A 23,881-nucleotide genomic window follows, 5' to 3' on the forward strand; every position below is an offset into this window, starting at 1 on the left:
TAAAATGGTCAGAGTGAGCTGGTCCCTCATTTGTGTCTGAAAGTTTCTAGCAAGCTAGACAACGTTAGCCAGTTAGCTTGGGTGTTTGACTGCTGTTGTTAGGTCAAAATGCTCAGATCAACCCTACTCCTTGTTCAGTGTTCAATGTGCGCTCTGAGCGCTTCGAGAGCGAAACACTCAGAATTTACAATCAGAGCTCACTCTGGCACTACAGATTGAATTTACGAACACACCGTAGTATAAACAAGCCTTTAGTCTTGAAATCTTTGGTTGTTTGGTACATGGCCTCACATGTGAATCCTTAAAGAGCTGGGTTGGGCTAAAACTTAAGAGGGGGTGAACGAACGATGCAGAATGGGTGTAGGCAAAGAAGAGCTCTCCAGTAGGTGTACCAAAACATTCAAGGGACATTTTCTCAAAAGTGAGGTACAAGATTATCAACTTTCAAACTGCTTTCAAAGCAGTTCTTCAACTGTAGTGTATGATATACAATTTTCTAGCTCGAGTCTCTACTTTTATCCAATGTAAAAACCATTTCATATTTTGCTACATAAGACCGAATTGAGCTGGTCGGTCACATATATGAATGTTATCTGATGTTAGCAAGTTATTGATTTCACAAACCTTATTTCTAAGGCTACATATATTAATATGGGCTATTTCAGCCCTTCCTGAGTAGCTTTTCAAAGATAGACATAATGTGGAAAAGAGCAAACAAAGCAAAATAAAAAATAGAAATGTCCTTGTTTTTTAAAGAAAAGTACATTTTTTGTCCATTAAAATACCACCACATTGATCAGAAACATAGTGTAGACATTGTTAATGTTGTAAATGACTACTGTAGCTAGAAACTGCATATTTTTATAGGATATCTACATAGGCGTACAGAGGCCCATTATCAGCAACCATCACTCCAGTGTTCCAATGGCATGTTGTGTTAGCTAATCCAAGTTTATAATTTTAAAAGGCTAATTGATCATTAGACAATAATTTTGCAATTATGTTAGCACAGCTGAAAACTGTCGTCCTGATTAAAGAAGCAATAAAACTGGCCTTCTTTAGACTAGTTGAGTATCTGGAGCATCATCATTTGTGGGTTCGATTACAGGCTCAAAATGGCCAGAAACAAAGCCCTTTCTTCTGAAGCTCGTCAGTCTATTCTTGTTCTGAGAAATGAAGGCTATTCCATGAAAGAAATTGCCAAGAAACTGAAGATCTCATACAACTCTGTGTACAACTCTGTGTACTACTCCCTTCACAGAACAGCGCAAACTGTCTCTAACCAGAATAGAAAGAGGAGTGGGAGGTGCACAACTGAACAAGAGCACAAGTACATTGGAGTGTCTAGTTTGAGAAACAGATGCCTCACAAGTCCTCAACTGGCAGCTTCATTAAATAGTACCTGCAAAACACCAGTTTCAACGTCAACAGTGAAGAGGTGACTCCGGGATGCTGGCCTTTAGGTAAAGTTGCAAAGAAAAAGCCATATCTCAGACTGGCCAATAAAAATAAAATATGAAGATGTGCAAAAGAACACAGACACTGGACAGAGGAACTCTGCCATCCACAACAATGTTGCTCTGTCTTGATTGTCCCTCGAGATAATCTGATTTCTCTGTCGTTGTTGTCATGGATTCACAAACAGAACTGATGTCCTCTCTCAATGACTTACAAATTGCTGTCATCTTGCAGTTCTCTTGTTTAAACTCACCGAGCTGACCCTGGGAGAACTGCAAACTGTTATTCAGGTCCTGGACCTCTATGGTCAGGTCGTCTATTATTTTATTTGTTGACTCCACCAGTATTTGGACACAAAACTTAAAGATATTATCTTGTTGTAACAACTGCTTTTAGAACTATTTTTGTTAGTTTAAAATATCGTTTACCTGTGATAGAGAGATGTCGCGACTTGACCTCGTATCATATCATCATTCTGAACAGTCGTAACCTTGCATCTGCAAAAACCCGAGCCTTACTTATGATTCAGTACTACACAAATTGGTTTAATTATTTATGTACTAGCTATCTAAATGGTAACACAGGATAAAAATACACACGTAATATGTTAAAAACAGTTCCCTATTGGACTGACAACAATATGGCTGCTTGTTACAAAAGACATGGAGAGAGCGAGAGGGACAGAGACACTTAATGTTGGTCCATTTAGAAACTACTCTCACTCTTATACTTTGCACATGAACTGCCGCCTGCTTGGAGTAAGAAATCATGAGTGTATTTACGTGAAATTCCTTGGTTCGCCGTGTATCTCTCGGAACCGTGCTTTGGAAAGAGGGTTGAGCCTTTCCGCGTCACGCTTGTAAGGCTCTGATTGTCCGAAATGGTTCCGACAAGTCTGCTACTGTTGTTCTCCTTTGTAATTGTCCGGTATCCGGTGACTTGTCGTGTAGTCCTGAACAGAACTACAGAGTTTATTCTACTTCCATTCGCTCTGGAAGACGCTTCTTTGAAGGATAGCCAGACGTTCCCAGTGGGGTGATGAGAGTAGCGTAATACAATGGTTTCAGCAGAGTAATAGAATGGTCCCACTTAAATTCGCTTTTCTAGTTACTTTACTTAGGAAAGCTAATCATCCGTACCAGTGACTGGTCAGGAGGTGAGTTTATCGTCTCTACCTCGTGTTGAGATTTAGGGTTAGGGTTAGGGTTAGGGTTGAGAGTTAAAACCACTTTAAACGTGAGCTGCAGGTCTACGTCACTCTGGTCTGATATGTTCATTCTTAACCCATCATGTTATACAGTTTGTTAGAAAGGGGTGGTTCCGTCAGGCTGACACGCTCTCTGACCTCACTCAAGGGGGTGGTGACTACTTTCTGTGCAAAGTTATAGAAACAATTTCTTCTTATAGTTTCTCAAATCACATCCCTCTCTTAACAAAAACACTCCAATAATTTTTCATATTTCATTCATAACGCATAGAATGGAAACTTTGTACATGTAGTGGGTATACTTTCCAAGTTACAGTATTTCCTTTAAAAAAAAAAATTATGACATCACAAAATAGCAACCAAAACAACATTCCCCACGTTCTATGCTAGAAAAATTGTTACACTATTCGCTTTTGAACATGTTAGAGTTTCGGCAGGAAAAGTATCTTGAAACAAAGGCACATTCCTTGGGTGAATTTGGAGAGGGAGAATTGAATCTTCTCGGTTTGATTTACAACAGGACGTGAGTTGTTAACCCCCACCAGCCCCCACCCCCCTGCGGGTGAGAGAGGGTCTGGTTGAAGTCATTCATTGCAATCCTGATCTGACCTATTTGGATCCTCACAGGACAGTCATGACAGAGACAATCAGGAACAGGATCATGCCCTATTTCATGGTTCAAACAAAAACATTGCGGTGGTACCTAGACACACAGACTGCTTAAATTGGCAGCTCATTTTCCAAGCCAAGTTCCCAAACAGACAAGGATGGAAACTTCAATGGGGAGATTTCATCACTTACTGTACAGTATGATACACATAATGCATCTTTCCAGCTGGTGAAAAAGGTGGCTGTGCTTAAGGATGCTAGGCTAACACTAAGCGTTATTGAATAAAGAAATATATTTATGTGGGTTGTAAGCAGCTGCTCACCTAGGTACTGGGGTGGTCCTGTATGCCTGGCATCTGATTAGGACCAGTGTCCTGACTTTTGGTTAGGAGATTTGTCTTTTCCTATGCCGATGTGGGTTGTTCGACTGTTCAGCACTGTGATGTTTCTTAACAGAGATAAATCCATCATGCCACACCTCATTGGCGAGGTTTCTTAGTTCATGGGGTGACATTGTATCATCATACTCGCGTATGATCACGAATGATCTGAGGGATCTCTGCATGTTATCTAGGAATAAGGTTTTTAAATGATCCTCTTCCTATGCACTGGGTGTATACGCCCTTGGAAAGAGGGCCCATTTCATCCTATCATAGTAAGTTCTAGGGTCCTCGTGGTATCCTGGTTTTCCCTGAATGCTTTCAAGAAAGATTCTGTGAAGTCATATTTAAAACTTCTTCAGGATTGGTGGATCCCCTGCGGGACGGTTGAGCTAACGTAGGCTAATGCAATTAGCATGAGGTTGTAAGTAACAAGAACATTTCCCAGGACATAGACATATCTGATATTGGCAGAAAGCTTAAATTCGTGTTAATCTAACTGCACTGTCCAATTTACAGTAGCTATTACTGTGAAATAATACCATGCTATTGTTTGAGGAGAGTGCACAGTTTTGAACATGAAAAGTTATTAATAAACAAATTAGGCTCATTTGGGCAGTCTTGATACAACATTTTGAACAGAAATGCAATGATTCATTGGATCAGACTAAAACTTTGCACATACACTGCTGCCATCTAGTGGCCAGTATCTAAATTGCACCTGGGCTGGAATAATACATTATGGCCTTTCTCTTGCATTTCAAAGATGGGTGGTACAAAAAAAATACAAAAGATTTTTTTTTGTGTTATCTTTTACCAGATGTAATGTGTTGTATTCTCCTACATTCCTTTCACATCTCCACAAACTTCAAAGTGTTTCCTTTCAAATGGTACCAAGAAAATGCATATCCTTGCTTCAGGGCCTGAGCTACAGGCAGTTAGATTTGGGTATGTCATTTTAGCCGATCTTTAACCGTAATATTAAGTTAAGTTCCACACCCATCCTATGGTTGATTACCCAGAGAGTAATCCTGACCTGTATCTGACCCCAAATCTAATCATGTGTCCCTGTAAACCCTTAATCCGAGATAATGCAGATTGTCTGTGAGGCCTTAAGCTGTTTTCTGAGGATGAACGATGTCAAGCTGCGGTGTCCGCTAAGGATGACATAACAGCCACGCAGGTTGAGATAGCTGGCAATTTGTGGTTCGTCAGTACCCCGGCCAGCCACGTCATTGTCACATATGATCGTCATGACACTGTCCCTAAGCTGCCCCTCCCAAATCATACTAGAAGGAGATATAGTACACCTAGGTGATGTCGCATTGTACTACTTAGACTCAGATAGACATGATACCGCCATTGAAATTCCTGATGCTTTTGCGGGACACCCTCTTGACCTAGGTATACCCATTCAAAATTAGATTCTCTATGAAGGTACTAAACTCCTTGACTTTAAGCTGACTACTCAGGGACTGCACATCGCCCCAGTTAAACCTAAATCCCTTAGGACATCCCTCACCCATTCGTAGAGTCCATCAGACACCATCCTATGTGTTTCCATCTTGATAGGTAGGATCATCACAGGATGTCTGGCCTGTGTACTCTACCTGCGCTTAGGAGTAGTATGACTGCCAACCATAGTCTCATGAACCGAGAAACCTTCCAACTGAAGCCTTGTTCTCCTCAACGCCTACCGGGATCCCGACAGGCCAAGGAGAGAAGGATGACCCAGAACACTCCAGAGGACCATTAAATAGCAGAACATCCACTTCAAACGTTCTATCCAGGGCTGGACTGCACCCAGACTTAGTGACCCTAACCCCAACCCTGATTTAAATCCGTTTTATAGTAAAGACATGCAATTTAACTGTAAACGTTTTTATTTTATAATGTGCCATGAACACAACGAGTCTTGATGTTTCCATCTGATTGTCAAACAATTCACTTCAAAAAGTTGGTTACCTTCACATGTTCATCCAAAATAATTCCAGCATCTCAACAGTGCACTGTGCACCAGCCAACTTTCCTTCAATTCACAAGTGGCTAAAACAATCTCACTGGAGAAAGCATCAGAGCGAGCTAAACACCCCTTCTGTCTTACTATATGTAGCCCATGTATCTGATGCTGTCTGGCCAACAAGAGTATGACATGCCATATTATTTTTGGCCATACAGCATCAGATACATGGACTACACATTAGAGGTCTTCATGTTTCCAAAAAGTTGGACCTGTTCCGAAATGGACCTCGTGCTTTCCTACCCAGACCTAATATGCATAGATAAAAAAAATTGAATATAGAGACCGGTTCCGAACGGACCCAAGGACAACTACACCCGTTCCAAATAGACCTGATCGGATTCAGACCCAGTCCGATTCGAGTGAGGGAAGCAGCAGAAAAGTATATTTTTAAGCTTTAACTTTATTAACCTGAAGTGATAAAGTGCGAGGGAGAGAAGGGAGAGAGGTGTTTACCTTTTACCTTTGCAATGCACAATGCACTGAACCGTTAAAGGCAGCAATACGCAACAAAATGTTTAGTCTACTGGAAAACCACACGAAGAAGAAGAAAAAGGAGAGTAAGTTGCCACTCATAGGCTGGACAATAGAATGAGTCAAAATTCACCCAATGCTGAAAATGGCAAAAGAATGTTGGCTAAGCTGGAACACTTGCGCAAGCCCATAGCAAATGAATGGAATGGAACGTTCACAGAGGCTGTTTTGACTGGAGTGATGCTTAGAATTCCATTTCGCCTAAATGGCATCAAAAAAATGTATCCCTTTTTATTTTACCACTACAATCTGTTCTTAGGACGAAACTGAAAATTAACAACTTGTGTAGAAAGTTAACATCCGCACCTCGATGGTGCCAAGTGTGCTTATGTCTGCATAACGAGGAAGTTGCAACTTCCTCGTTAAAAAAATTGCAACTTCTGACTGTTTCTGGTCTAGCGTTTGATGACAACGAGATACACTGCCCAGCCTTACATAATTCAAGAGAGGAGATTCTCATTATTAAAATGGTGTCTGAATTGAAAAAATCTAAATATACGCATTGCAAGATATTTGGCGAAATATACCAACATGCTTCTCCATAGGAAAACAATGGGGAGAGCTCAGCTTTCCAAGGGCAAAAGGTATTTCGGGGCTAGCGTTTGATGACAATGAGAAACACTGCCCAGCCTTACATAATTAGAAAGAGGAGATTCTCATGATTAAAATGGTGTACAATTTTAAATTATCTAAATATACACATTGCGAGATATTTGCCGAAATAGACAGACATACCTATATTTCCCAATAGTAAACAATGAGACGACATCAGAGTTCCATGAGTAATTTTTTGTTGTTTACATTTGAACTATAAACAATGTGAGCAGGTCTCCATTTCCAACAATAGCAAAGCAGGAATTGTGACATAGTACAATAATCTTGGATTAGAACGTTCGGAAGGCGAGTTGGTGCCACAGTGTTCAATAGAACTAATAGGAGCTGGCAGGGTGAAAATGTCTGGCAGACATATCAGTGTGGATGACGGATCACCACCTCAAGCTGAACCTCGGCAAGACGGAGCTGCTCTTCCTCCCGGGGAAGGACTGCCCGTTCCATGATCTCGCCATCACGGTTGACAACTCCATTGTGTCCTCCTCCCAGAGTGCTAAGAACCTTGGCGTGATCCTGGACAACACCCTGTCGTTCTCAACTAACATCAAGGCGGTGACCCGTTCCTGTAGGTTCATGCTCTACAACATTCGCAGAGTACGACCCTGCCTCACGCAGGAAGCGGCGCAGGTCCTAATCCAGGCACTTGTCATCTCCCGTCTGGATTACTGCAACTCGCTGTTGGCTGGGCTCCCTGCCTGTGCCATTAAACCCCTACAACTCATCCAGAACGCCGCAGCCCGTCTGGTGTTCAACTTTCCCAAGTTCTCTCACGTCACCCCGCTCCTCCGCTCTCTCCACTGGCTTCCAGTTGAAGCTCGCATCCGCTACAAGACCATGGTGCTTGCCTACGGAGCTGTGAGGGGAACGGCACCTCCGTACCTTCAGGCTCTGATCAGGCCCTACACCCAAACAAGGGCACTGCGTTCATCCACCTCTGGCCTGCTCGCCTCCCTACCTCTGAGGAAGTACAGTTCCCGCTCAGCCCAGTCAAAACTGTTCGCTGCTCTGGCACCCCAATGGTGGAACAAACTCCCTCACGACGCCAGGTCAGCGGAGTCAATCACCACCTTCCGGAGACACCTGAAACCCCACCTCTTTAAGGAATACCTAGGATAGGATAAAGTAATCCTTCTAACCCCCCCCCCCTTAAAAGAGTTAGATGCACTATTGTAAAGTGGTTGTTCCACTGGATATCATAAGGTGAATGCACCAATTTGTAAGTCGCTCTGGATAAGAGCGTCTGCTAAATGACTTAAATGTAAATGTAAATGAAAAATGCCCTAAAATAAGGCCTGTTTTTTCGTGATTACTTCAAAACTACGTCAGGCAGCTGGGATATATGGTAATATTATGAAACTAAACTCCACCGCGGATGCAATGAACTAGTTTTTATTAGAAAAAAGCATTGTTAAAAATGTATTGTGTCCAGCCGACCACTCAGCAGGCGGGGGAGGGGCTGTGCTACTGCTGTGAACGAGTAACACAGGGAGCAGGGAGGGAGGAGGGAGAGATGATAAACAGCTACCAACCAAGCCGACTCGCGCTATAGTTGAATAATAGCTGCCATAGGTAGGTTATTTATCATCCAATAGGAGTATGTAGTACCTGTCTTGACTGCATCAAATTGGGAGATGCTAGTTAAGCTAGCTAGATAGGAAGGCTAATTGAAACTGCATGTGCTTTCTTGTCCTACAGTTACAAATAACAACTCATTCAGAATATTACATAGCAGCCTACCTGTTGGCTCTTGGTCGTTGTAGCCTATCCTTCTCCTTTAACTTTTAATTCCGTAATTTTAATTAAATATTTTATTGATTAGATATCTCCTAACTTTTGCCACACACTGAGGCTCCATGACTGTAGCCTATTGCCACTTTGATGACTTGTGATTGGCCAACAAGAAGCTACACGCGCCACTCTCGTGAAAAGACAAAGGGAACTCTGTCAGGGGGGAATAGTAAATTATTATGAACCAGTCCACTTGTTTCTAATATGGGTTGGATTATATTAATATTGATATGAAATATATGTGTATGTCGTTAGGGGGGGACCTCGAGGGTCCTCAAGAGGATAATAAAAAATATTACTATTATTTTTTATTTTTTTATTATTCCCAGCTCCTTGATAACGTGAGGCCTGAGGCAATTATAACTCCACCAGTAACAGCACCGTAACAGCAGGGGCACGCCAAATGGTTTGCCCTGCTTTTAATGGACAGAATCCAGACCGTTCATATGGAATCAGGAGAACATCCTTGCTTTTTTACATAAGGATCTAGGCTGGGAGGCAAGAAGGAAACTGATACTCTGAACAATGACTCACCTTTCCTGGTGGGCAAAGGATGTATCCATCAATAATGGAACAATATTCAATTCCCTAAGGAATTCCCTAAGGGATTCTTCTCCCTGGGGCTGGGTGCACCTCCTGCTACCACGTAACATGCTACCACAGAACATTTCAGCCAATCAAGCAAGGAGCCTCAGCACTTAGCCCCGACCTCACTTACCTCACTGCCCATTCGAACTGAACTATCAAAGCGAGGTGCGAATAATAGCCATGGCCGACTGAAATCCTTCTGCTGCTCAGACATCAGCGTAGTTGGTAACTGGAAAGTTGCCCTTGCTTATTGATCCCCCCCGATCTCAATGAGTGGGGGCCAAACACCAATATTGGAATTTTAACGATTGTCCTCTGCTCCCGCTACGATCTCAGTTGGACGAAGACACCAACCTGGAACTGTTTGAACAGGAACCTTTCGCACTGAAAGGATGTTTGTGAATCCGAGAGATTGAGCTATTACGGAATTGCACGTTCGCACATTCAATGCAGCCTTTTCCCACTCCTTTAATCCCTATTGGTATGAGCGTGTAACTTTCTTTCACTTAAATTCCCTGATTGTCTCGTTTAGAATCATCGTGACTTTAGTTTTTCTATCCTTGTGAGTTAAAAGAAACCATCCTCGTATCCCTACTTGCTAAGAAAGTTTCCTCAGGACTTAAATGATAAGTGGTGCCCCATTTACTGTAGAATATGGATACATTCATATTTTATATTCCATAATTAATTACCAAATTAATTAGACATTATCATAAGAACCTAAAAAGGTTATTCGGTTGTCCCTATAGGATAACCCTTTGATGAACACTTTTTGGTCCCAGTGTGGTGGCATTTTTCTGCTTTACCAAATGAGGAGAGTTACAAACTACACACCAGTCAGAGTTATACTTAAATTACATCTTTAATAATAATAAGAGCTTTGCAATGACTTTCAATGATGCACTATCTCTAATGAACCATTGAAAAGTATCAACAGAAAAGTACAAAGATCTTTTATAGCCAAGATACACCCCTCTCAACTTACATGACGGATCACAGATCTTAGGAACAGTTCACAAAGGTTACGATTTGTATGAAAGATATCTATAAAACATAGCAGACAGTTACTGCTGTGTCAACAGTTCTCATTGTAAAGACCAGTGTCTGGCCCCCTCACTCCAAAAGGGAACCGTCTCTCCCTGATACGGCATAGAACAGAACCATTAGCTCATGTTATCTGGAATGCTCTTTAGGCTTTATTACCCAAAGACATCGTAAATCTCCTGTCAGTGCTATCTCATAGAGGTCCATCATCAGTGGAACACACACACAATACTCTATTCTGTCGAATGTAACAACTATTATAATGTAATACAAACATTATAACATAATCTTACAATTTTCCACGACACCAGGTAGAACCCTTTTTGTTCCAGGTAGAACCATTTTGGGTTCCATGTAGGACCCTTTCCACAGAGGGTTCTACATGGAACCCAAAAGGGTTCTCCCTGAAACCAAAAATGGTTCTCCTATGGGGACAGCCGAAGAACCCTTTTGGAACCCTTTTTTCTGAGAGTGTATGTGTGAGCCATTTATGACCCTTGAGGTCAACTATGTCAGAGCTCTCTATTTACCATCATATACAGTACCTACTGCATTTTAGTATATGTTCTAAGTGACATGACCCTTTTCTTGCTGTTCCATAGGTGTACATTCTGTGGGGTCTGCTGTCAGAAGTATATCAATGCCAACATGGACGAGAGGTCGGTCAGCACGGTACGATACACAATGAAGGTGTTCGCAAATGGCTCAGAGACCATCATCTTTGTCTTCCTCGGCATCTCGGCCATAGATCCGTCTTTATGGGTGTGGAACACAGCCTTTATCCTCCTCACACTCCTCTTCATCTTTGTGTTCAGGTTCATAGGTGAGTTTGGGTCATAATCTTTAGTATGATTTTGTGAGAGGGGGAATCAATGGAGATTCTATTTCGCTCAATCTCTATAGGATGAACAATGTTGTAGTTTGGAAGTTTAGGCAATTGCCAACTTGCAATCCCTGTGTGTGTAGTTCAATATTATACACAAGCATTGTCATTGAAGGCTTCACATTACCAGCACTGACACGATGTGTGTGTATGCAGAGATTGGAAAAAGATGTATCTAAAAATAGCTTGTTTCAAATACGAAATACCCGACAGACCAATGCATCAGAATAAAATAAAAGAATAGTTTTGTATAGTATTGTATCTAGATTAAGGCATTACAGGCATTTTAATATATATATATATATATATTCTCCCCAATTTCGATCTGGTCTCATCACTGCAACTCCCCAACTGGCTCGGGAGAGGCGAAGTCATATATTTTCCAAAACATGACCCACCTAACCGCACTCCTTATCACCCGCCAGCTTAACCTGGAAGCCAGCCGCACCAATGTGTCAGAGGAAACACAAGTTCACCTGGTGACCGGGGTCAGCCTGCAGGCACACGTCCTGCCACAAGGAATCACTACAGCGCGATGAGCCAAGTAAAGCCTCCCCAGCAAAACCCTCTCCTACCCCGGGCCGGCGCTGGGCCAATTGTGCACCATCCTATGGGACTACCGGTTGCAGCACAGCCTGGGAATGAACCCGGGTCTTTCGGAACGCCTCTAGCACTGCGATGCTTTAGACCACTGCGTCACTCGGGAGGCCCCAAATACAGTCATTTAGGTATTTTTGTATTTTCAAAATACAAAATAAAACTACAACAATTTTCTCAGTAACGATAATCATTTTACTTGCTATGACTTTGATGTGTGTTGTTTTTTTACAACTTTATTTGATGAAGACTGTTAGTTGCTATGGATAAGAGAGTCTGCTAAATGACCAAAATATTCATAAAAACATTTACAATAGTAAAGCACACTGGATATTATTATTGGTCTCATTTCGGGGCAGTAGTTAAATAGAATAATAACGAGCATGCTTTGCGAGTGTTCATTTGAACATTTACATTTTGGTAATTTAGCTGATGCTCTCATCACACCAGTGCAATCAGACTTCTAATACCAATGCACGGTAAAAGGGATCACAAAATTGTGAAGGGGACAACAAAATTGTGAACTGCTATAAAAAAAATGGTATGGAAAAGTATTTAGAATTTTTTAAATGCAAATTACAGCTCTCGAAAGTATCTTGTTACAAAGTTATTCAAAATTAATAGAATACATATTTGAAATACTGTCGCTAGTGAAAGTCTACACACCCCACATGAAATTACTATACTATACTATTATTCACTGTAGTGTTTTCACATTAGTATAGTAAGTACTACACTTGAGCAAGGGATACTACATTGTGGAGTATAGTATTCTACAGTATACTATACGATCCTATAGTAAGCACTACACAATCGAGGGATACTACAGTGTAGAGTATAGTCGTCTAGAGTATATTACTGTTAGTACAGAATTCTATAGTAAGTACTATAATATTCTGTAGTAAACTGTAGTATTCTCCTTTAACTTTACTCCTTTCATATTTTATTTGATCCTGACAAACTCCCAAGTCCCTGCCAGTGTCAATCATGGCCATAACATGATGCTGCCATCACAATATTTGAAAATGATCAACAACATTACATTCACTCCACATTACTTGCCTGTGTAAAATAATCCACTCCAAATCATCCATTCTGTTTGCAACAAGGTCGTTAAGTAATGCTGCAAGACAACACAGCAAAGAAAATGTATAGTAACTTTTTAAAAACGGATTAAAAACTGCGGGTTTGGGTCCAATACTACACATGGATAAAGGCGGGATACCTAGTCAGTTGTACAACTGAATGCATTCAACTGAAATGTGTCTGTTGCATTTAACCCAACCCCTCTGAATCAGAGAGGTGCGGAGGGCTGCCTTAATCGACGTCCACATCTTCAGCATCTGGGGAACAGTGAGTTAACTGCCTTGCTCAGGGGCAGAATGAAAGAGTTTTACCTTGTCAGCTCGGGAATGCAATCCAGCAACTAGGCTACCATAGTGAAATTCTAGGTTATTTACATAATAACAGAGAACTGGGGTTATAAGTGAAATATTTCACAATAGGATTTTGTTTCGGAATTCCCATAACTTGAAGAACCAAATCACAAATGTATGGTGGAAACAGACCGGGAGAACATCAAAAAGGGTGTGCCTTCACCCTGCATAAAAGAGCTCTCCCACTCACTGAAAATATCAGAAAACCAGGATTATGTAAATAACTTTGAGTTCTATATTTCAAATACTCGTTCAGTATTTCACAATGGGATATATATGTCGTGTCTTTGGCATCATTAAGCTGAAGATTAATCTTTATCAAATAACTCTCTGTAATTATTATTACGCGATTAAACTGATTAATCATGTAACTGTAATTAACTAGGAAGTCTGGGCACCAAGGAAAATATTCAGATTATAAAGTTATAATTTTCCTAATATAACTTTCAGATATTTGAATATCTGATCACTTAGTCTTCGAATTAATGAATTATTATTTACCTCATATTAGTCTCATTCCAAACATCGTCAATTGTTGGTTATCTGCACAAACCCAGTCTTCACTATGAGTCATCCATACATCAATTGTCTTAAATCATTTATTTACTAACTAAGTAATTCACAGAAATGCATAAACAAACAGTAGATAGTTACAAGGAAATGATAACGGAGTTTCCCTAGTGGGATAAACCGGTATCGCTACTTGGTGGACACAAACGGAAGGGGTCGTCAACTGAGATGAGACACTACAAAGTTGATAATTATAACAATTGAAATGCTAATCCTTTGCACATGAACGCTCACTCATTCGGGAATAATTGCAATCAATATATATATATTTACGCTCAGTGTGTCGTCGGGATCTCTGTTGAAAAGTTTGTTTCTGTTGGAGAGTTTGTCCGCCCTCTCTCTGTCGTGGTTAGAATGGATAGTTCAGAGTGACATTCATTCATGTCGTTATAGAATAGATGTTTCGCCGGTTGTCGGTCTTCGCGTTCAATGATACCAAATTCCTAGCTGCAGACTAGTAATTAATATCAAAGACTTATTCTTATTCTGTCGGTATCGATAGTCTAAGAGTTCAACCACGTGGTATGGTTAAAAGATTCAGCCATCTACTCGAACCTTAGCTTATACTCAGGTTTATGGTCTCCTCTCAAACCTTGGCCCTCTCGTTATCGAGGTAAGCTGGTCTGGTGATAGAAAGCCCGGGTGGGGGTTTTATTTGGAAGAGCAGAAAAGGGCCTGTCCCAGGACGCAAGACCATAACTGTGCTCATGGGCGGTCCTCTGATTTAGTTAAACTCCAAAGGGAATTGGAGTTTCCTTCATTAAACAGTCCAAAATCACATTACACAATTTCACAAACAGTATCATCCTCACTCATTCATCTTATACAACAATTAGATGTAATATATTACAATTAGATGTAATATATTATATAAACAGCTTTAAGGAAATGTGGCCGTATTGTCTCCCATGAGTTTCACAAAATTTAACCAACGGACCAGTTCGTAGCTGGATTCTTCACCGATCTTTTATACCTTCTCCAGAACATAAATGTTGTTCGGACCTCAATTAGCCTTGAAATCCCTAGTTTGAAAGCTTCAGTTTTTCTGGAAGCTTTGCTGTGCCATTTTCCTTAGATTTTCCCCCACGTGGGGGGGGAGTTCAAGTTCAACGAATGAGCTTTAGCCCTTCGCCAGTAACTCTTGCTAGCTGTCACTGAGTGACAGCTAGCAATAGTCACATCACAGCAGAGTGAGTGAAAGAGAAATGATGTGGTGCACATATCTGGACATATGTGGCGCAGTCCGCGATTTTTGGGGATAACTTTTGGCTTGTGAGTGCTACTTTCAGAACTACTGGCTGAAAAGTAAACAAAAGTACCAGAGAATCTCTTTAACATTGACAATATGGTCAGAGTAGCTACATTATCCCTATTGATAAGGTTGTCATTGTCAAAAAATGTATGTTATCTTTTAGTTGAAAAGGTCAAACATCACAACTCGGCAAACCTGGTAACAACATTTTCTATTGAGTTTACCACTTGTAATTCCAATTGGGAGGGTCCTTCATTTCCCACTGGGAACTAGGAGCTTCCGATAACTCTGATAGCATGTGAACGTGGCATAACTCTGAGGTGTGAAGACATACGCAATCAAGACGTCTTGATTTTTTATTATTTTTTATTTAGAAAAAATACGTATCATTTTATTTAACTTTGAAAATGTGAAGTAGGTTGTATAGATCTGTATGAAAAACTATAATTTAATCCCTTTTTAGATGTAATTTTATGGCAGCAAAATGTGAAGACTCTGCAAGGGGGGGGAGTGTAGACTTTCACTAGGCACTGTACATGTAACAGAAATACTGACTATCTCTGTGTGTATTTATATCACAGGGGTCTTTTTACTGACCTGGATTCTGAACCAGTACCGACTGGTTCCCTTGGACTTTATTGATCAACTAGTGATGGGCTACGGTGGCCTACGAGGGGCCGTAGCCTATGGCCTTGTGCTCCTGCTGGACGAGAATAAGTACAAGGAGAAGACACTGATGGTCAGCACCACCCTCATAGTGGTGTACTTCACTGTCATGTTGCAGGTAAAATAGCTCATTTAAATGCCAAACTTCAGTCCATACATATTTTACCATTTGTAGTTTTCTTTCATAAACTATATGTCTTGACGTGAACAGACTGGTATGTGTTAATTTGCTACCGGTTTACTATATTTTCTCCTTATTTGTTGCAGGGAATAACCATGAAACCACTGGTCACCTGGCTGAAAGTGAAGAGAGCAGCACAGACAGAACGCACACTAGCTGAAAAAATACAGAATAGGGTAACTATCTGATCAGAAGTCTTTGTTGTTCATCAATCCCAAAGAATCAGACAACAAACCTTATATCTCTCTAATAAATCCCCAAAGTAATGTTTCTACTTTTTGTAAACTGTACTACAAACTTTTTCAATCACAGGTCTGTCAAATGAATGACATAAACAGAGTTCCGAAGTTCCAAGGTTTATTAAGAGGAGAACACAAATAAATTAGTAGCAGGGCAAGATTAATGTGGACTTTAAATAAAGCACACTCGTGATGATATATCCTTGTAAGCTAGTACACTCGTGATGAAACAGTGTGAGATAGCGCACTCATGGTATAATACTGTTATAGGATAACAAGCTGGTGGTAATTGGCATGAGAATGCATACTCTGCTTTCGAATCAAATAGCTCCCTCCTAAGAACAGCTAGCCAAAGAGGTCTCTAGGAAAGAGTGGTGACACATCATACAACAAATATATATATATAAACAAAGAAAATGTAATTAGTCCAACCTTCTAATGCAACCCCAAGTATTTTACCTGGATACCAGCTCATTTGCGTCAGGGTCCTGACACAAAGCCTGCTTCAGGCTGTCTGTTGGTCCATCCCCCACTCAAAGAGAGTATTGACTGCCATTTGGATATCAGAAAAAACTACTTTGTCTGGCTTTGTCATGACGCCTGCCTGGCTGACTCTGCGCCCGAGGAAGGTAACCTCTTTCTGCATGAAAATTCACTCAGCCCAGCTCTTTGGATTCAGCCCAGAACTTCCTTAACGTTTTCCAACACGGTCTCGAACCTTGTCCCACGCACCAGTAGGTCATTGAAATACACCAAACATTGTTCCGAGCACACCTTTGAGAACCTACTCCATTAACAATGTCTTTGGTTTGTCTTCGGGTGCCAGAGGTACCTGCCAGTATCCGCTCCGTAAATCCAGGGAGGAGAACCAAGCTGAGCCATCGACATAATCAAGGCATCTGTCTCTCCGAGGTAGTGGATAGGTGTCTTTCACCATCTTGTCACTAAGTTGCCGATAGTCAGCAGAGAACCTATAGGTTCCATCCTTTTTGGAGACCATGACTACGAGGAGGCTTATCAAGGTTCGTTGGTGTCAGTAGATGCTATCTGTTCTATGAGCTCATCCGCTGTGGCTTTACAGGCATATGGCATCCATCTGGCGCATTGGCAGATGGGGGGTGTGTTGCCTGTGTCAATGGTGTGCTGAACCAAGTGGGTTCGATCTACATCATTAAGGGTGACAGGAAAGCTGTGCCGGAATGTGTAAAGTAGGTCCCAGACTTGTTGTCGCTCCCACATGGCTTTGACAGTGGCGACTGCTGCTGATTCTGCGTCTGTGGTGACACTTGCCGTCTGTAGAACTGGTGTAGGCGGGGACTGTAGTTCCTCATGGGGCTCCATGGTGGTGGCTATCATTGGATAGGGGAAACATGCACTCTGCAAAGGGGGCTTCCCACTGAAGGCTAGGGCTTGTCGGTTGGCACGGTTGGTTTGCTCGTACTGGGAAAGGCAGACTCACTGAAAAGGGGGATGGGTTTATCATGTTGGAACATAATGATATTTGTCTGGAAGTCAAGCTTTGCCTCAGCCTCAGTCACCCACCTGTATCAAGACTTCACAGCGTCGCAGTATAGGAGCTCTTTCTCCAGTTACCGTGATCAAGGTTAAGCCCCAGTTCGTTAAGGGTCACTGTGGAACCTGTGTCCAGTAATGCACATGTCAAAAATAACTTGACAGCAGTTAGTGGCAAGAGGGATAGGTGTACAGAGGCGGAAGGTTCTGGAAGATGAAGGTTGTTCATCAAGGGCTGAGTGTCAGTAGCTAAACCCTTCTTTTATAAAGCATCAACCAGTTCATCTAAAAGTGTTGAAATTGGTAAATTGAAATATAATCTTTACAAAATAAATACTTTTTCAGACCTTTGACCACATGCTTGTCGCCATAGAGGACATTTCTGGACAAATAGGAGATAACTACATGAGAGACAAGTATGTGGACACTAACATCATATTATCAACTTCAATAAGTTATTATTATCATATAAGTATTATTTAAATAAATGTATTACATACCATACCTTCAAAGACTAAAGTTAGCACGAAATAGTTTTTTTACTCTCTTCTCGTATCCTTCTAAGGTGGAATAACTTTGAGGAGAGGTGGTTGTACTGGCTCTTGATGACACCCATTGCCAGGAAGTCTTGTGACCCCATATTCAACATTTTCCACAAGCTCAACATCAAGGATGCCACAAGCTATGTGAACGAGGTAAGAACGACTCACAAGGTCAGGGAAAGCCATGACAACTTAATACTGTAGTTACAATGCTGCACAATAGATTAACCTCCAGGATCACTGATTTACTGTAACATTACAACAAATAGAACAATTGGATGGCAGACCATGAAAGATGTGTATAGCAGATGTTGCAGCGGGTGCAGTGAAATGGTTGTGTTATTAGATCTATCAGGAGCTAATAACACAAGCATTTCACTGCATGCGCTGCTACATCTGCTATACTGTGTACGTGACCAATAAACTTTGATTTGACGAAGAATTTGTATCCCATTATCATAGGGAGAACGCAGAGGCTCATTGGCGTTCGTACGTAATGAAAGCAAGGCCGATGTGGATTTCAATAAGAAGTTTGGTGACGATTTGTCAGAGATGAGGCCTTACATCATGACAGAAAATATGGGACCAGATCATGTTCCAGTCTCCTCCATTTTGTAAGCAACATTTCCTGACATAGTCTGCATCCCAATAGCACCATATTCCATAGTGCGAGGTGAAAAGTAATGCACTATAGGGAATAGGGGGCCATTTGGGATGCTACCTTATGCATGTCTAAAACACATGCATCATTAACTTGGGATGGCGGAAATGTAAACTTAAACCCTGTTGGGGGTCTCCACTCCAGCAAAAAAAAAAATTGTTATCTCAGAGTGTTCTGGCAATTTTAACGTAGAAAGTATATTGGATGGAAGGACGTTTGACATGGCCAACAGCTCTAAAAAGAGGCTATAGCAAGCACTGCTACCTTTAGGCACAAACACAGGTTTAGTTTAAAGCAACCTTGGACAACCCTGAGGCAAAGTACAGGCACTGAAACTGATAGTGTGTGCAGCTTACTCACCCGTTTTGCAGATGTAATGGCTAAGTGAAGCAATATTAAATAGAGAACTAATTTCCATGCTTTCCAATGGCGCAAACTATCTGCTTGGTCACTGGTTGTAGGCGATGTACGCCCACCTGCAGCTAAATGCTGCTATACGTGATGCCAGAAAGACTGGCAGGGCTGGGAACGGGACCATAGGAATGGAGATTTAGGCGTGTATAACGCAATCCCTCCTTAGAACAACCTTTCATAGCGGGGGGGGGGGTGCTTGGTGTCATTGTCCATTCGGAAGACCCACTTGCGACCAAGGTTTAACTTCCTGACTGATGACTTGAGATGTTGCTTCACTGTATCCACATCATTTTCCTTCCCCATGATGCCATCTATTTTTTGAAGTGCACCAGTCCCTCCTGCTGCAAAGCACCCCCACAACATGATGCTGCCACCCCCGTGCACAAGCCTCCCCCTTTTTCCTCCAAACATAACAATGGTCATTATGATCAAACAGTTCTATTTTTGTTTCATCAGACCAGAGAACATTTCTCCAAAAAGTACAATCTTTGTCCCCATGTACAGTTGCAAACCGTAGTCTGGCTTTTATATGGCGGTTTTGGAGCAGTGTCTTCTTCCTTGCTGAGTGGCCTTTCAGGTAATGTCGGTATAGGACTCGTTTTACTGTGGATATAGACACTTTTGTACCTATTTCTTCTAGCATCTTCACAAGGTCCTTTGCTGTTGTTCTGGGATTAATTTGCACTTTTCGCACCAAAGTACGTTCATCTCTAGGAGACAGAACGCATCTCCTTCCTGAGCGGTATGACGGCTGCGTGGTCCCATGGTGTTTGTACTTGCGTATTATTGTTTGTACAGATGAACGTGGTACCTTCAGGCGTTTGGAAATTGCTCCCAAAGATAAACCCGACTTGTGGAGGTCGACAAATTCTTTGGATTTTCCCATGATGTCAAGCAAAGAGGCACTGAGTTTGAAAGTAGGCCTTGAAATACATCCACAGGTACACCTCCAGTTGACTCAAATGATGTCAATTAGCCTATCAGAAGCTTCTAAAGCCTTGACATAATTTTCTGGAATTTTCCAAGCTGTTTAAAGGCACAGTCAAGTATGTCAACTTCTGACCCACTGGAATTGTGATACAGTGAATTATAAGTGAAATAATATGTCTGTAAACAATTGTTGCATGGATAAAGTAAGTCCTAAGTGACTTACCAAAATTATAGTTTGTTACTGATGAAAACCGATGAAAACCGAGATGAAAACCTTTCCTATGAGTATTATTATATTATTTATTGACTGATTATGGCTTTCCAAATCACCCAACACTGCTATTTGTAAGGTTAATTTTAAGTGCATGTTGTGATTTTTTAACCATTCCTGAACCTGTGACCAGAATAAAGCTACATAGGGGGCAATGCCAAAATAAATGATCTATTGATTCTGTCTCTTCGCAGCAAAATCTACAGAGCTGAGATTGTTGTATGCCCCATATACAGTGGGGCAAAAAAGTATTTAGTCAGCCACCAATTGTGCAAGTTCTCCCACTTAAAAAGATGAGAGAGGCCTGCAATTTTCATCATAGGTACACTTCAACTATGACAGACAAAATGAGAAAAAAAATCCAGAAAATCACATTGTAGGATTTTTAATGAATTTATTTGCAAATTATGGTGGAAAATAAGTATTTGGTCACCTACAAACAAGCAAGATTTCTGGCTCTCACAGACCTGTAACTTCTTCTTTAAGAGGCTCCTCTGTCCTCCACTCGTTACCTGTATTAATGGCACCTGTTTGAACTTGTTATCAGTATAAAAGACACCTGTCCACAACCTCAAACAGTCACACTCCAAACTCCACTATGGCCAAGACCAAAGAGCTGTCAAAGGACACCAGAAACAAAATTGTAGACCTGCACCAGGCTGGGAAGACTGAATCTGCAATAGGTAAGCAGCTTGGTTTGAAGAAATCAGCTGTGGGAGTAATTATTAGGAAATGGAAGACATACAAGACCACTGATAATCTCGATCTGGGGCTCCACGCAAGATCTCACCCCGTGGGGTCAAAATGATCACAAGAACGGTGAGCAAAAATCCCAGAACCACACGGGGGGACCTAGTAAATGACCTGCAGAGAGCTGGGACCAAAGTAACAAAGCCTACCATCAGTAACACATTACGCCACCAGGGACTCAAATCCTGCAGTGCCAGACGTGTCCCCCTGCTTAAGCCAGTACATGTCCAGGCCTGTCTGAAGTTTGCTAGAGAGCATTTGGATGATCCAGAAGAAGATTGGGAGAATGTCATATGGTCAGATGAAACCAAAATATAACTTTTTGGTAAAAACTCAACTCGTCGTGTTTGGAGGACAAAGAATGCTGAGTTGCATCCAAAGAACACCATACCTACTGTGAAGCATGTGGGTGGAAACATCATGCTTTGGGGCTGTTTTTCTGCAAAGGGACCAGGACGACTGATCCGTGTAAAGGAAAGAATGAATGGGGCCATGTATCGTGAGATTTTGAGTGAAAACCTCCTTCCATCAGCAAGGCCATTGAAGATGAAATGTGGCTGGGTCTTTCAGCATGACAATGATCCCAAACACACCGCCCGGGCAACGAAGGAGTGGCTTCGTAAGAAGCATTTCAAGGTCCTGGAGTGGCCTAGCCAGTCTCCAGATCTCAACCCCATAGAAAATCTTTGGAGGGAGTTGAAAGTCCGTGTTGCCCAGCAACAGCCCCAAAACATCACTGCTCTAGAGGAGATCTGCATGGAGGAATGGGCCAAAATACCAGCAACAGTGTGTGAAAACCTTGTGAAGACTTACAGAAAACGTTTGACCTCTGTCGTTGCCAACAAAGGGTATATAACAAAGTATTGAGATAAACTTTTGTTATTGACCAAATACTTATTTTCCACCATAATTTGCAAATAAATTCATTAAAAATCCTACAATGTGATTTTCTGGATTTTTTCCCCCCATTTTGTCTGTCATAGTTGAGGTGTACCTATGATGTAAATTACAGGCCTCTCTCATCTTTTTAAGTGGGAGAACTTGCACAATTGGTGGCTGACTAAATACTTTTTTTGCCCCACTGTATATAGCATTCTGTTGGTAGCAAGAATTTTATATCATAAATTAAATTGAAAAACTCTAAGTGTTGAATCAAGTGCAGTTTTTTGTACCAGTTCATAAACCAAATGTCATGGAATTGGTACATCGAAAATCTCTTCCCATTTATTTTGCAACCTGTATGGCGCAGCTGTCAACATTTTTGTCCCCAAATGAAAGTCTATTTTTCTATTTTTGCCAGTTCCTTTCAGCGAATTTGTATCTTTAATATATGGCAGGCAAACAAGTTCCCTACCTTCTCCCTTTTCCACTTTCCTCCTCCATTTGTCTGGTAGTGATGCAATCAGTTGGTTGAAAATTCAGATTGAGCAGATACTCCCATATATTTTTGATAACTGCATATGTGACATAACTCTTCCGTTTCTATTCATAACATCACTAATAAATATAACATTTTAAAAAATTGCTTTTTTTCCATAAAGATTTTTTATTTTTATGAATCAGTATATTTGAGTTTAACCATAACATTTGTTGTAATATTTGTTCTATCTTTTCTGGAGGATAAAACTGAAATTGGAACCAGCTTTGTATGGCTTGTTTAAGAAAGTGCGATATTTAAACAAAATTTCATTTTCAATTAGTCGGAAATGAGAAGTTGTAATCTGTATGAAGGCAAAAAAGGCATTTTTTTTTAACCTTTCTTAATGATCTACTAGAGAACCATTTTGTGTTTTAGTATAACTTATGTATGAGTGAAGCTTTAATATTTAATCATTTTAGCCCCCCAAACTCACATTCATTATATCAATAGGCATGTTTAATTTGGTCTGGCTTAGCATTCCAAATAAAATGAAATATTTTTTGCTCATATGATTTTTAAAAACGAGTCATCTGGAGTAGGCAGTGCCATTAGTAAGTTAGTAAACTGTGATAGGAACAAAGAGTTAATCAATGTGATTTTTTTTCCATAAATAGACAAGTATTTACCTCTCCATGGTTGCAGAATCGTATCTATTTTTGCTTATAATTGTGGTAAATTCATTTAATGTTTTTATATATTTTTTGAGATGTGAATACCAAGTATGTCTACTTCAACATCCGCCCATTTTATTGGTAAACTACAAGGTAGTGTAAACACTGTATTTTGTAACGATCCAATACGTAATATGGTACACTTGTCGGAATTAGGTTTTAATCCAGAGAGCTTAGAAAAGTGATCAAGATCTTCAATGAAACTGTGCAGGGATATAGAAAAAAGCTAGAGTCATCGGCATACATTGACACTTTTGTTTTTATCCCCTGGATTTCTAACCACTTGATGTTTTTGTTGGATCTCATTTTAATAGCTAGCATTTCAATGGCCATAATAAATAATTATGGAGACAAAAGACAGCCTTGTTTTACTCCTCTTAAAAGCTCAATACTTTCTGAGAAGTAACCATTATTTACTATTTTACATCTGGGGTTGCTGTACATACCTTTAACCCATTGTATAAGAGATTCACCAAAATTAAAGTAATCCAGGCATTTACATGTAAATTGTAGTCGTACTTTATCAAACGCCTTTTCAAAATTGCTATGAAGACCAGGCCTGCTATCTTCGGTGTTTCATAATGTTCAATTGTTTCAAGTAATTGTCATATATTATCTCCAATAAAGTGCAACTTTATTAAACAAT

At 40.8% G+C, this 23,881-nt stretch overlaps 1 protein-coding gene across 1 annotated transcript in view; it reads left to right on the forward strand.

Moving 5' to 3' along the window:
* Positions 1-23,881, forward strand: part of LOC139558832 (sodium/hydrogen exchanger 3-like) — a 75,844-nt gene that overhangs the window by 49,285 nt on the left and 2,678 nt on the right. Inside the window, exons 6-11 of the mRNA XM_071374332.1 lie at positions 10,843-11,063; positions 15,560-15,762; positions 15,912-16,001; positions 17,922-17,992; positions 18,142-18,271; positions 18,581-18,732. Of these exons, the coding sequence (XP_071230433.1) occupies positions 10,843-11,063; positions 15,560-15,762; positions 15,912-16,001; positions 17,922-17,992; positions 18,142-18,271; positions 18,581-18,732 (867 nt within the window). The remainder of the gene's footprint in view (positions 1-10,842; positions 11,064-15,559; positions 15,763-15,911; positions 16,002-17,921; positions 17,993-18,141; positions 18,272-18,580; positions 18,733-23,881) is intronic.

The sequence above is a fragment of the Salvelinus alpinus genome, chromosome 29, assembly GCF_045679555.1.
Source record: "Salvelinus alpinus chromosome 29, SLU_Salpinus.1, whole genome shotgun sequence".
NCBI lineage: Eukaryota > Metazoa > Chordata > Actinopteri > Salmoniformes > Salmonidae > Salvelinus > Salvelinus alpinus.